The following is a 15,019-nucleotide window of genomic DNA, read 5'->3' as shown; positions in this document are numbered from 1 at the left end:
GCTGCCACTATGTTACCGTTAATTTACAGGACAATTTTTTACAGTGTATTCTACACAATTGTGCCGTTTTGACATCTTTTAGCAGCAAATCAAAGTAAGAACTCTACATACTCTCAGGAATCTTGGTATAATTTTAGAGCCAGACCTTAGTTTCAGCAGTCATTTCAAAGCAGTAACTAAATCAGCATATCATTTAAAAAACATTGCAAGAATTAGATGTTTTGTTTCCAGCCAAGACTTGGAGAAACTTGTTCATGCCTTTATCACTAGTAGGGTGGACTATTGTAATGGGATCCTCACTGGCCTTCCCAAAAAGACCATTAGACAGCTGAAGCTCATCCAGAACGCTGCTGCCAGGATTCTGACTAGAACCAGAAAATCTGAGCATATCACACCAGTCCTCAGGTCCTTACACTGGCTTCCAGTTACATTCAGGATTGATTTTAAAATACTTTTACTCGTATATAAGTCACTAAATGACCTAGGACTGAAATATATTGCAGATATGTTCACTGAATATAAGCCTAACAGAGCACTCAGATCATTAGGATCGAATCAGTTAGAAATACCAAGGGTTCACACAAAACAAGGGGAGTCCTCCTTTAGTTACTATGCTGCCCGCAGTTGGAATCAGCTTCCAGAAGAGATCAGATGTGCTAAAACACTAGTCACATTTAAATCTAGACTCAAAACGCATCTGTTTAGCTGTGCATTTGTTGAATGAGCACTGTGCGATGTCCGAACCGATTGCACTATATTTAACATTTTCACTTTTTTTTTAATGTAAAATAATTTTCTATTTCTAACTGTTTTTAAATTCCTTTTAAATAAGTCAATTTTTTAAAACCATTTTCAAAGTTTTAAAATTGCTTGTTTTATTTTATTTTATTTTTTTCTTCATGATTATTTTACTTTCTTTTATGTTAAGCACTTTGAAGTACCATTGTGTATGAAATAGCATAGCAGCACTCTTATCATGTCAGATCCACACTCCGGCTCATAGGTGGCAGTCATTTAACTCGTTTAACCCGGCAGTGAATCCACTGAAGAAATATCCATGTTAACGTAATACTTCTGTTGAATTTTTTGGAAAGCTTATTGAAAAAAACAACAACAACAACCGTTCAGCTGCTTTTTGGCAGCACTTCTCATGAAAATGACAGAGAAAAACAACGCTGTTGGGCCACGAGTTACTGAAGACGATGTTCGACTTCTGATGAAAAGAAAAGATGACATTGAAGAGCAAATTAAAGCATACAGCGACATGCTCAAAACCGTAAGTTCAAGCCATAGATATCAATATTTTCAATATGTTTTGTCGCTAAGCCCGAAGAGACACTTTTGTCGGCTGCTTGGAAGCGGATTAATTAGTTCGTTCTCATACGACGTGATGGCGACTTGCATATTAATAACATTTAACATGCCATAAAGTTAGATTTTTTTTATTTTTGTTTTATTACAAACGTAAAATACGGCATTTTAAACCTACTGATTTGTATGGAGTCAGATTAGTGTCAAAATTACCAGTATACATGTAACGGATAAATATGACGCACGCGTGCAAAAAGTAATTCACATGCACAAACACTAGTTAACATAAAGTGCAGTAGGCTAATTAATTTACAAAATATGTTTCCCAAATTAAAACATAAATATTCAGTGTGTGCACAAACGTTCAAATGTTGCAAATTCATGGAAAGCATTTTCAGTTTGAGTCTATTTTGACTATTTTATAGGGATGCGAGAAAAAAATCGATTCACTTAACTATTGCGATTCCTTTTAAAACGTTTAAACGTCGATTGTTTTATTTCAGTGTCGTTATATTTCAGTGTTATTTGTTTTATTTATACTATTTAATTATTTTACTTTTCTTAAGAGGTGATTGGGAGAAGTTGGCGTTTTTTTCACACAGTCACGTACTTTTATCTTTTTGTTCAATTTTCAAATACTTTTTTTAACATTAATTAAAAGTCGTCTTTATTATATTAGCTGCTGTTCCCACAAATCAATTTTAAATAATTGATAGAATATTGCATAATTTCATTGACCCGTATAAGCCCACTCTGAACATCCCACATTTGCTAAATTAATTTAATGCTCACTTCATTTGGAAGACTGTTCAGAAAAAATTAACAAATGGTCTGCCCTCTTGCTCTGTTTTGGCCATAGATTTGTAAGAGTTTATTATAACTAGTCATGATATGTGCTGATATGTTTTGGCTTAATATTATACAGCAGGAGACCAAGTCCTTCAATCACAAAGAAATAAGTTTGTCAACTAACACATGTGATGCATCTTTGAAAAATGTTTTCTTTAATGTGTTCTAAAGACATTTCATCACATGGTGTGTGTGTGTTTGTACCCCAGGAAGGTGTAGGCATGGACGGTCCTCTGGTTGATGTGGAAGGCTTTCCTAATGCAGATGTGGATTTGTACAAGGTCCGAACAGCAAGGCACAATATCTCTTGTAAGTAAATTTGTCACGGGTTAAATGATGAATTTTCTTATGCCTTTTGATAGTAGTGAACACAAAAAGTATCATGATAATAGCACTGACATTTATAAAAGTATATTTTAATCATTCAGTAGCACATTATATATCACAGTACCATAGCATGTTAGTGCTACAGTGTTTCTTTGTAAAGGAATACATTTTGATGCTTTTGTCAGTGTGGGCAGGTGCCAAATCCTGCTGGAAAATGAAATCAGCATCTTCAGAAAGCTGGTCAGCAGAAGGAAGTATGAAGTGCTCCAAAATTTCTTGGTAAACGGGTGCAGTGACTTTGGTTTAAAAAAAACACAATGGACAAAAACCAGCAGATGACATTGCACCCCAAATCATCACAGACTGTGAAACTTAACACTGGACTTCAGGATACTTGGGCTTTGAGCTTCTCCACCCTTCCTCTAGACTCTAGGGACTTGGTTTCCAAATGAAATACAAAACTTGCTCTCATCTGAAAAGAGGACTTTGGTCCACTGTGCAACAGTCCAGTTCTTCTTCTCCTGAGTCCAGGTAAGACACCTCTGATGTTGTCTGTGGTTCAGCGAATTCCTCGACACGTCTGTGTGTGACGGCTCTTGATGCATTGACCCCAGCCTCCGTCCATTCCTTGTGAAGTTCAATAAAATTCTTGAATAGATTTTGCTTGGCAATCCTCATAAGGCTGCAGTTCTCTCGGTTGGTTGTGGTTTTCTTCCACACTTTTTCCTTCCACTCAACTTTCTGTTAACATGCTTGGATACAGCACTCTGTGAACAGCCAGCTTCTATCCCAATGAATGTTCGTGTCTTACCCTCTTTGTGAAGGGTGTCAATGATTGTCTTCTGGACAATTGTCAGATCAGCAGTCTTCCCCATGATTGTGTAGCCTAGTGAACCAAACTGAGAGACCATCTTAAAGGCTCGGGAAACCTTTGCAGGTGTCTTGAGTTGATTCGCTGATTGGCACGTCACCATATTCTGATTTGTACTCTGGTTTCACAATCTGAGTTGAATTACTGAAATTAACATTTCCATGACATTCTAATTTATTGAGATGCACCTGTGTGTGTGTGTGTATGTATATATACAAGCATCTCTAATCATTCTTGTAACTCTTCAAGTTCTTTATTTTTTATAATTTATAAAGGTTTACAGAATGATCACAAGGCTATCATGGTGGAGATCGAGGAGGCTCTTCATAAGCTGCATGCCTCAGCAAGGATCAAACCTGAGAAAGATGAGACAAAGATGGAAGCCACTGAGCCGGCTGTGTCTCTTTCAGCTCCGTTTGCACTTCTGGACGCTGTCACACAGGGCTCTCCTGCTTCTCAGGCCGTGAGTTCATTCATTCACAGATTTAATGAGTTAAACTTAACTTTTTTGCTTAAAACATTAAACAGAGATTTTAAAACAGATGTGCAGCACTTTACGAAGCGGCTGATTGTTGATGGTGGACTCTTCATGAGTAAAAACATTCTTCTGTTTGTAGGGTTTGCGAGTTGGTGATGAGATTATAGAGTTTGGGTCTGTAAACACACAAAACTTCAGGAATCTGCACGACGTCGCTTCTGTTGTCCAACACAGTGAAGGGGTTTGTTCTAACTCGAAACTCTTTCCTTTCAGTTAAAGACTCTTTTTAATACTTTACATTCCGGTTTATGTGCTACACAGTTCCTTTTAATTCAGTCTCTATGATTTCTTTTCACTTTAGAAATCCCTGCGTGTTGGATTGCTTCGAAGTGGACTAGAAATGCATCTTAATTTGACTCCGAAGCAATGGTCTGGTAGAGGACTACTAGGGTAAAAATGTGCTTATTGTACTAATTTTATTTAGGAAAATATCAAAGTCGTAATAAATGGGTTATAATTAATGGCATTTTTATTCTGTCAATAGGTGCAACTTGGTACCTCTCCACAGATGACCAGTGAAGGACGAGGATCTTCTTTATGCCAAACATCACAGCTTTTTTGCAGTGTTAACTTTAATTTGGCTTTTGTGTTCATTGTAAAATTGAGTTGAGTAAATAAATGACCAAGAAGAAATGACGGACTATTCAGTATCAGACTCATCAAGGATAAACAGAGAATTTATTAGCAAGGTTTCACTTAGCCTTTTCTCCTTTTAAATTTCTTGCATCCATTTTTATTTAAAATTTTTGTTCGAAAATTGGTGCATCGTGGAACAAATCTGGCAAGAGGATGATTTTAATGTTCGCAGCTGAATGGTGAGACCAGAGTCATTCTGAAGGGCCTGGGGTACAGTTTCGTTACAGTTGATTAGAACAAGAATTATCCTTTTAATGTTTGTGATAAACGTATTATAGTGTCTCAATCGTTCATTTTTCTTATATGCAAATCAGATTAAAAACTGACTTTGAAACCTTTTATCATGCCTTACTTTTTTCTAGTTTCATATAATTAATTGTTAAAAACTATGATAAAGTAAATGATAAATAGATAATTTATAATAAATAAAATAATCGTTTCAAAGTCTCATTGTGTGTGTGTGTGTGCTTCCATTTAACTGAATTAAAAGAAAATTTATGTCCAACTACTCTAAACTTTTTATGCAACTGGCCCCAGGACTAGGGTTTTTATTATACATTTTGGGAGACCCACCAAGTGAATAGGGAAAGAAATTGTATATCAATATTCCTATTAAATATGAGATATTATTTAGCCAATCTTGCCAATTGTTACTTCCAGTATTACACTTATTTTTGTCATTGCATTTTGCACCAAAAACAGATTAACATGCAAATTAGATACAGTTTATAGATGGAGGACTCTACAGAGGACACATTATGACATAAAATGTAATTTGCAAAAATAATTATATTGGTTGCATTGCAGGGCTTAAATAGTTTTTTTTTCCATTTTCCCTTTTTTTAAACAATGTAATGATTTGAAAAATATTACATTCACTAAACTTATATATATATACTTTTTCCTGGTAGTCAGGAGGATAAACGTATTTATTCTTTGTATGAACGTCACAAAACGTCCCTCGCGAAGGAAATGCGCAGGACTCGCTGAACCGAGCGAAGATCCCGGATGGAGTTGTGTCGCCATATTTAGAACAGGCTCCCCGTAGGGCTGTTCGAATCCGACATTTTTGGAATCGAGTCCGACTCTGATTCGCGGATCTGGATTTGATTCCTCACTGTTGTGCTCGATTCGTTTTCGATTCTCCGTCTTTAAGATTGAAGGATCCTAATTTCGTCAGATATAATGGTCATAGAAAGTAGCATCAGTCAATTACGATGCATTTATATCGCTCTGATTGATTTAAAATTGTAATTTTGTCTGCATTGCGCAATAAATGAGTCATAGCCCACAGCTCAGCAGTGAATATGCGTTTATAAAATGAAAAAGACATGAAGTGTCTAAAACCTGCATGATGTTTAGAACATTAACATCAACACATTGGTTTATTTCTCGGCCACGTCACGATCTATCTAAAATAACCTCCGAGTTTATTATTTTCGAACTGGTTCATTAAGACGGCTCTGAATGAGGAATCGATTCCCTTTGATCGACTCTCACCTCCCAAAGCCTCGGAATCGATTCTTTTTCGGATACGAGGATTTTAAGCTGCTGTTGCTGCACCTAGTTTTCCAATATAACATATCTATTCCGTTTTCTACACCGTTTGCATCTGTCTGCACAAACAGACAGCGTCTCTCACCTCCTCCCGGCTCCCAGTAAACATGGCAGATCGAGAGTACTTGGTTTACCAGGCTAAACTAGCAGAACAAGCCGAGAGATACGATGGTGAGTTGATGTTTTTGGGCGAAATGTGTTGTCGCGTTTGAATTAGATCCGAGGGACAGCCGTGAACACGGGGAGGTCGTGTCTCTGATTCAATTAACTGCGTGTTGAACCCTAAATCTTTACTCTGTCCCTTCACACGTGTCCCAGGAGAAAGATCCAGGAGAGGCCCAAGCTCCGCATTGTTCATCAACTAAAGCAAATGTTGCGAAGAACATCTGCTCATCTGATACTGTAGCGTTACTAGAAACAGTTGCTTTAGTAACTGAGATCGGAGAGCTCGCGATGCAAAAGATGTGCAAAATTTAACAACGCACTAAATGATACATTGTTTTCCTTTCTGCGTTCAGATTTTAGGTGATGCAACAATGACTAGGCTGAATCCAGCGGTGTATTCTGCTGTTATTGGATGTTTTTACTGTATCGATGGTGTTGTGGACCTCTATGTTGACAATACGTGGTCATTTGGTGCATTAAGTGTGTCACAGCGGGTAATAAACAATGCAGTTTACCCCATTTTAATAAAAAAAGAGAATGCATTTGTACATTGTGTTTTTTTCATGGTCTATTGAGATTTACATTTTGTATGTTAGAGAGCTAAATGGGTTTACAGGTTTGTTAGCTTGACCAAAACCTTTAAAATATTTTTAAATGCTTCAAGTTTTAAGGTTTTTGCCATCTGTATAGTACAAATGTAGAGGACTGTCACATAGACAAACCAAAATCTTGCATAAAATCGTACAAAGTTTGTTTTCAGCATAACACTTCTGCTACAAACATTAATGTTATCTGAACTGACTACTTTTGACATTAACTTGCTTTATTAAACCACTCAGTTCCCAGTCTGTGACATTCATTTGTTGTTATGCACTAAATGCATCATTTCATTTCCCCCCCCCCCTTTGCTCTCCAGATCTTTGATGGTGGGTTCCTCTGTGTCTTTAGGATGATTCTCGTCTCTGTGTTTCAGAAATGGTGGAGTCCATGAAGAGCGTCGCAGGAAAGGACACAGAGCTGACCGTAGAGGAGAGAAACCTGTTATCGGTGGCGTATAAGAACGTGATCGGCGCTCGACGAGCCTCCTGGAGGATCATCAGCAGCATCGAGCAGAAAGAGGAGAGCAAGGGAGGAGAGGGCAAGCTCAAGATGATCCGGGAATACAGACAAGCGGTGAGACGCGTGGAGCCTTAAAGGGATAGTTCACCCAAAAATCCTGTTAGAAGAACTATACAAATTTAAGTGAAACAAATGGTGTAATGGATGCATTTCGTTTTTAAAACATAATGTTATATACATTTAATAAGCATTTGTTCTTTGTAATACCTCAGTGCTTGTTTATAATGCTTCAATCCATCTCTTGAAAAGTCGTGGGTTTAATGTCTCCGAAACCGTAATGTGTGCAGTGATCTAGATGCTGTAATTCCTCTGTGGTTTCTCGTCTTGTCTTATTCAGGTTGAGAATGAGCTGAAATCTGTTTGCAGTGACATACTGGATGTCCTGGACAAACACCTCATTCCTGCCGCCAACACGGGAGAATCCAAAGTCTTCTACTACAAAATGTAGGTGTTTGACGAAACAAAGTGCATGCATTGAAAACGTTATAGGTCTTTTATATGGGCGAGATTCTGTATGCTAAATATGAGCATGAGACTTTTGCCTCATGTAGGTCATGGATTTGATTCCCAGGAAACGTGCATAATTATTAAATGCATGCCTTAAAGCATACTAATCATGCACGCTAAATCGTTTAGGATTTAAGGGCCTGCTGAATGCAGACATGTAAATGTACGTTTTTTTGTAGGACTTTATCAGTTCATTTAGAAACTGATCCCCTGGAATGTTCACCCAGAAATGAAAATTAGTTGTTAATTTACTCCTCCTCAGGCCATGCAGGATGTAGGTGACTTATTTCTTCTTTAATAGCCTTCATAGATGGACGCTGCTATGATTTAGGTTAATAAAGCATAACACCAAACGATCTGTAATAACAGACAAAAGTTACCATGCAATAAAAACTCCTGAGGTTTGACATTACTGTCAGATCTAACACGGTCAGCACAGCATTGTCTTTTAGTTTCAGTCTTTCTGAATATCCGGCGTTGAATCGTGGCTTGTTTGTAGTGGTTGACCGATTTTGGTTTCTTTGGAAAGCAGGGTGGCCGATATAAAACCGATATAATTGTATTTCTTTTAAATAATGTTTAAGGAATTTGAAATAATTTGTAAATGGATTAAAATAAAATGTGTGAAATAAACATACTTATATTTTAGGTGACATAGTATTTTTCACAAATAAATAAATATTTAAAAAAATATGATTAAAAAGGAAGTAAACCGTAACCAAAAGAGCACTCAGTATTCTGGGAAGTTTGTGTGCACTGGGAATCATATTTTTCAAATAAAGCCAAGGTAACACTCATTTTACACACAGCACACAGAGAAAATGGTATGAATATGACAGTAGGCAAATGCATAAAGCGCGGCATAATTTGAAATCATGAATTTAATGTAAAAATATTGAATTTGCATGGACCGATCGTCACACAGAGGACATGCACAATTCTCAAGATCCCACAGCTGGACTCGACTGAGTCTGCAAGCTTTGTGAAATGAAATGTTCATTATTCATTGAAAGATTTGTTGGAATGATGTAAATGTGTATTTGCTGAATGCTGACGGTAAACGAGAAAGTACTATAATGTTTACCTTTTTTATTACTAATAATATAAAAGCAATCGTTATTATATTTTCTGTATACATCAATTCCTTTGTTTAACGGTTCTATCAGATTTTTAGACAGACTTCTATCTGTATTAGACAGAACTGTTAACGAACACATTTGGCCTCGAACACATCGGCCAAAAAGAAAAACTTATCGGCTTGTAAAATGCCAAATATCGGCCGATATATCGGTCACTCGCTACTTGTTTGTAAACAAATCGGGAGTCAGAGTCGCGCTCTGACAGTGACATTTGATTGAGCAACTTGCATATCTGTGCTGCTCGAGCTCAAACTGCTTCAGACGGTTCAAAAGAGTCACTTGTTTGTGAACCAGACATTTTTGCATGAACTAACTGCATAATACTTACTTTCTATTTTCTTTTTTTAAACCAAAAAAGGCATGTGAATAACCAGAAAATTCGCATAGTGTGTATTTTAATGCTCCAGCATACAGTAGCCTGCTCATTCATTATACTGGTGTTTCTGACAGCAGGAGCTCTGAACAGTTGCTAATAAGAAGATAATGAAGCTTTTCACCCACACTAGGTTTTGTGTCTTGTGTGTGTTCTTAGGAAAGGAGACTACGACAGGTACCTAGCAGAGTTTGCCACAGGTAATGACAGGAAGGAAGCAGCGGAGAACAGTCTGGTGGCGTATAAAGCTGCCAGTGACATCGCCATGATTGAGCTCCCGCCCACACATCCCATCCGGCTCGGACTCGCTCTCAACTTCTCTGTCTTCTACTACGAGATCCTGAACTCCCCCGACCGCGCCTGCAGGTTGGGCTGCTTCTCTCCTCACTCAAAGTGTCTAATGTTTGATGTTAACTTGCTTCTGTCCGATATTAATATGCACACACACCCATGGCTAAGCAGTGTTATTTTAGGGTAACTGATCTACTCGTATAGTTTTATTCATATTTTGAACTAGTTTTTATTTTGATATTTTCGGTTTTCGTTTTAAATAAGTTAGTATTTTTTTTATCTCTATTTATTTATTTAAATTTTAATAAAGCTTGAGTTATTTTAGTACATCAAGTTAAACTAAATGAAAACGAGATGTTCCCTTAGCAACTAGTTTTTAAATATTTTATAATTTTTTTTATTTTATTTTTTCGCACATAATGGTATCATTTATTTTTATTATTTTTGTTTGTTTCGATTTTAGTTAATAATCCTATGGCTAAGTAAGCCATTCATAGGTTGAATTCCTAAAGATGTGAGATAATGTGGCTGTGTGCATCCTAAAAGTTTAAAATCATTTGCATATATATTAATGCTTAATAATATTGGCATTATATATGATATATATGCATTTCAGATTCCCAACATCCGCGGTGCCTTGAGAAGATCCCCATTTTCTGACACAATATTTGACACACTTATTTAAAATAAAATTAATAGTGATTAATATTATCAATTTAACTGCTCTGACACTATTGGACGAGTACCGAATTTCAGCTGAATAGTAATACTTGTCTAAATTCATAATTGACGTGCTGTAGAAAATAAACACTGTTATTTCTCTCTTTATTTATGTCAAGCTGCTTTGAAGCAGTCGATATTCTATAAACCACTGTAACAATAAATGTGACTTATTAGCAGAAAATGGGAGGGTTGATTTATTAAGCAGTTAGCCATGATGCATTTTCCTGGCGTTTAATAAAAACTATAGTTATTTAGAGAGAAAAATAAATATGATTTTAGTCTACATCTCCATTTTGTGTTTATCATTTAAAATGAGATCTTTTAACTTGGTTAATTTATTATATTTCTACATTTTTTATTCATTTGAATACTTCATGGTGCAGCCCCCTGGTTCAGAACCACTGCCTTATGGGAAAAGCCCCTCTGAAAAAGCCAGTCTGACTCCTCCAACAGGTTGGCGAAGGCGGCGTTTGACGATGCGATCGCGGAGCTGGACACGCTGAGTGAGGACAGTTACAAGGACTCGACGCTCATCATGCAGCTGTTACGGGACAACCTGACGCTCTGGACCTCAGACACACAGGGAGACGGTGAGACACCCACCGGACCGAAGCCAAGTCTGCATCACAGAAACATTGATTGTGTTGAAAAGAATAGTTCTGAAATGCACGGAGAGGTAAAATCACAGCTTTTTGAGGTTCGCAGAAAGGGCCATAGTAAGACCACAAACCATGTCATCCAATGTAGAGACAAATTCAGTAGAACAACAAATGACTTTAATGAAAACCCGATTGTAATATTTCCACTCCTCTGAGTACATGACGTTCTCTTGAGACTCTTGAACGGGTTTTGGATTTCAAATTTAGTTTTAGAATTTTGGAAAAAGTGTAAATTCTAACTTTTGTTTTAATGACAAGAAACCGGCACGGTGTTAAACAATTTATTAAATAAAGTTAGTATTTAATGAAAGTTTCTTGAGCTAAAAAAAATGCATTGGTTAACTACAATAACTCTTCATAAATGTTGCATTATTGAATAAGGAGCTGCTCTATTGACCCGTGTCGCTCCTAATAAGCCAAATAAACGACGAAGCCATCGAACCATTGCACAAACTTCCCATGTGCACATGTAGACCTGTCAAACCATCTCAGGGAGGTGTGTGAGAGCTGCTGTCTTACAGAGATAGATACAGACACTCTTTTGTTAAGGATAGTGAATTACGGAAGCTGTTTACGTGTAACGTGCAGCATTTTAACACTGAAATCTAGAATTACTGGTCGAAAGCATCGTCTCTCCATTTTGGTTATTTCCAACTATATTATATTAAAATGTATTGGTAATATTAACAACGCTGACTACAATAATTGAACAAATTTAAATATTTTTTGACATTGTTAAATTAAAATCACTAGTAGTGTTTATTTATTAATTTTTTTAAATTTTCAATGATAGATGAATGAATGAACTAGTACATTAGAACATAGGAGAAGCTTCAGTGGTATGTTGTTTTTGTACTTTTTTGCCTCCTGTTGTAATAAAGCATGGTGGGCCAAGTCAAAGGTCAACATCTTGGCCCTCGGGCCTTAGTTTGGGCTTCTCTGCACTATATAGATGAAGCTGGTTGTAGTATATTTGCAGAGTGTTTGTGTGCTGTGTGTAGTTTGACTTCAGCTTTGCGTTTCAGTCATAAAAAATGGAAGGTGTAGAGTTTGTCTTCTGCTGTGCAGCTTAAACTACCAATGCCACTGTAATAACAAAGACTCATGCTTTTCTCTTTCTCCTCAGGTGAAGAACAAACTAAAGCAGCGCCTCCAGATGCTGAGGAAGAAAAGCAGTGAGAAGTGACGGCCAACACGCTAAACTCCCTTCTCTCCATCCGTCTCTCTCTCTCTCTCAGCGTCTCTCGTGTGTCCCTGTCTCTCAGGGAAGCTCATGATGTCATCGAGAAGAGATCAGATGCTGTCTATCACTTCATCTTTCTCCCCTCTCTCTCTCTCTCGCTCGTTATATCATCGCTTTGCTCTCTGATCGTCTACACTGGTTCGGAATAATTACGACTAGAAAAGATCTCTTCAGCTCCCCAGGGCTACATTTGTTTAATAAAAATACTTTAAAAACAGTAAAATGGTGAAATATCAGTAAGATTTAGATGACTGGTTTCTATTGTAATATGTTTTTAAAATATCTTGTTTTTTTCAGCATCATTATTCCAGTCTTCAGTGTCACATGATCTTCAGAATTTCAGAAATGTTCTCATTTATTGGTGCCCAAGGATGCATTAAATTGTTCATAAATGCTGTTATTTTGAAATTCCTGTTCATAAAAGATTTTAGAAAATAAAAAAGGGGTTTCCTCATAAATATTAAGCAAAAAAACAACATTGACAATGACCATTATTAATAACTGAGCACCAGTAATATTTGAGCAGCAGATCTGCGTATTAGAATGTTTTTGAAGGATCATGTGACACAGAAATGCATCACATTTTAAAACATATTCAATTAAATTGTAATATTTCTCAGTGTTACAGTTTTTACTATACTTCTCATCAAACAAACGCTCGTTAAGCTTGAGAGACTTAAATAATCTGAATTATTCCAAACGTTTGACCGGTAGTGTATATTTTTGGGGTTTAGGGTTTTATTTTTATTTTAGTCATATTTTTTTCTTAAGTGTTTTTTAACTAACTATTCACTTCGATCTTGTATGATTATATGAGGCCAGAACGGAGAGTTTTCCTCTGTAAGGTGTTAGGTTTATTCCCCGTTACAAGATTCCTGAGAATCACACTTTTATTACGTAAGCTTGCGTTATTTCTTCATCAGTGTTGTTCAGCTCAGTGGCCAGGAACGGAGGAATTTATTTTTATGTTCTTGAAAAGTAGAAACGCAAGCCATTTATCATAAACGTACCATCCTTAAATGCAAAGTGTTTATATACATATATAAAATGTAATTTTTTTTGTCAGCAGGTTCTCTGTATGTGGTAGTGTGTGATGTGGTCTGTGACAATGGGTCAATAACTATAACACTTTTCAAGCTTTTAGGAAATTAATGCAAACCTCGCCTCACTGTTATTCAAAAAAATATTGCTATAGAGCCATAAATAGGATGGCTTTTTTTCTCAAGATCAGATGCAAAACAAGCACGATGCATTAGTTTTCCTTCAAGTGAGTATGAAGTGTAACTCTAGTTAGGGATTTTGGTCACACTTTACCAAAACATTTGTTAACATTATTTAATTATATGAGTTAACAATATTTAAACAATATTAATTAATCTTAGTTCAATTTTAACAGTTATTCATTTGTCGTTTACTACCGGTAAATGCTTTAAAATTTGATCACACTATTTTAAGGTGTCCTTATTATACTGTTATTATGCAATTAAGTACTGTGTAATATTAATTAACATATTTACTTTAGAATTTATGGTCAGTTTCTTTTTAATTTGATACAGTAAGTACAGTAATGTGCAGCAAGGACACTGTAAAGTTAAGCAAGTTACCAAATATTCTGCTGATTGCTAGTTCAACTTCATTAATGCATTAATGTTAACAAATGAGACTTTGTGAAGTGTTACCAGGATTTGTTTGTGTATCTTCTCTGGGTCTGACTCTTTCTCTCTTCTGTCAGCATCCTCATGTATTTCTTCTGTTTCTTCAGTACGTGTAACTTGAATCTGATTTGTACAACTATTCGTTCTGCCTGAAGCCAACAAGCACCTGGAAACACCGCATGGGATCCACTCCACCGTTCAGATAAACCAAGACTAAATAAATGAACTAATAAAACACTATCTTTACCTTTCTCTGTGTTTTATCTGATTTATTGGAGTCGCAGAAGTTCATTTATAACGTCAGGAAAAAATACTTGGTACACTGAAGAAAAAAAATGGTGTAGGAAAAATTTTCACTCAGAAATTGCCATTCAATTTGACAAAAATACACCTTTTTTGTGTGTGTACTGTAGTAACATTTAACATATTTGAGTTGTGAAATCGAAGGCAGCAGAGAGGGACAAACTGACTGTTTCCTGCTTTTATAACTGGAGAAAAAAACTAACAAAACACTGGCAATAATGTCAAATATTTTCAGTCTGTATATTTTTTGTTCATATATGTGGAGGAGCAAATCTCCCAACAGAGGTTAACTATCCAAACACATGTCACCTAGAGTAGAGAAGGGTTGATAATGTTATTAAAATTAACTTTTTTTAGTATTAAGTTACTTCAGTCTCTTTAATCATTTGGTTCACTCAAAAATTACCATTTTGTCATTTACGAATTATGTTGTCTAAATGATTCACTTTTGTGGAAGACAATGTTTTGAAGAACTATGTTGATCAAATTAGTCAGAGGTCCAAAACAATACTGGACTTGAACTCCACAGAGTTATTGTTTGGACAGAATTAAAAAAAAAAGAGAGAGAGAAAATGCAAGCATGTAACTGTCCCTTTATCTTCTGCTCCTTCAGACTGAGGGTCATTAGGGGGCGCTAATGCAGTTCAGTAATCTGTGTTGGTGCTAATGTCCTAAATGTGCAAAATGTCCAGAAGTCGATGCTAGATGCAGAGGAGCATTTCAGTTCTTTTATGTTGTCCTTGCATTGCTCTT

General features: G+C 36.3%; 2 protein-coding genes across 2 annotated transcripts; both read left to right on the top strand.

The window, feature by feature from the left end:
• The first annotated feature begins 1,003 nt into the window (after positions 1–1,003).
• Positions 1,004–4,871, top strand: LOC128016434 (26S proteasome non-ATPase regulatory subunit 9-like). Its single transcript, XM_052600927.1, has 6 exons — positions 1,004–1,276; positions 2,370–2,469; positions 3,634–3,821; positions 3,976–4,077; positions 4,198–4,286; positions 4,381–4,871. Exons 1-6 carry the CDS (start codon positions 1,151–1,153, stop codon positions 4,406–4,408), a joined length of 633 nt encoding a protein of 210 aa, XP_052456887.1. The 5' UTR covers positions 1,004–1,150; the 3' UTR covers positions 4,409–4,871.
• Positions 4,872–5,653: 782 nt separating this feature from the next.
• Positions 5,654–14,214, top strand: LOC128016433 (14-3-3 protein epsilon). Its single transcript, XM_052600926.1, has 6 exons — positions 5,654–6,260; positions 7,228–7,427; positions 7,711–7,817; positions 9,552–9,758; positions 10,860–10,996; positions 12,192–14,214. The coding sequence occupies exons 1-6, from the start codon at positions 6,197–6,199 to the stop codon at positions 12,242–12,244; spliced, it is 768 nt and encodes a 255-aa protein (XP_052456886.1). The 5' UTR covers positions 5,654–6,196; the 3' UTR covers positions 12,245–14,214.
• The last annotated feature ends 805 nt before the right edge of the window (positions 14,215–15,019 follow it).

The sequence above is a fragment of the Carassius gibelio genome, chromosome A7 (assembly GCF_023724105.1).
Source record: "Carassius gibelio isolate Cgi1373 ecotype wild population from Czech Republic chromosome A7, carGib1.2-hapl.c, whole genome shotgun sequence".
In the NCBI taxonomy this organism is placed as follows: domain Eukaryota; kingdom Metazoa; phylum Chordata; class Actinopteri; order Cypriniformes; family Cyprinidae; genus Carassius; species Carassius gibelio.
The sequence above is the reverse complement of the archived record's forward strand: the minus strand, read 5'-3'. Positions and strand labels throughout refer to the sequence as shown.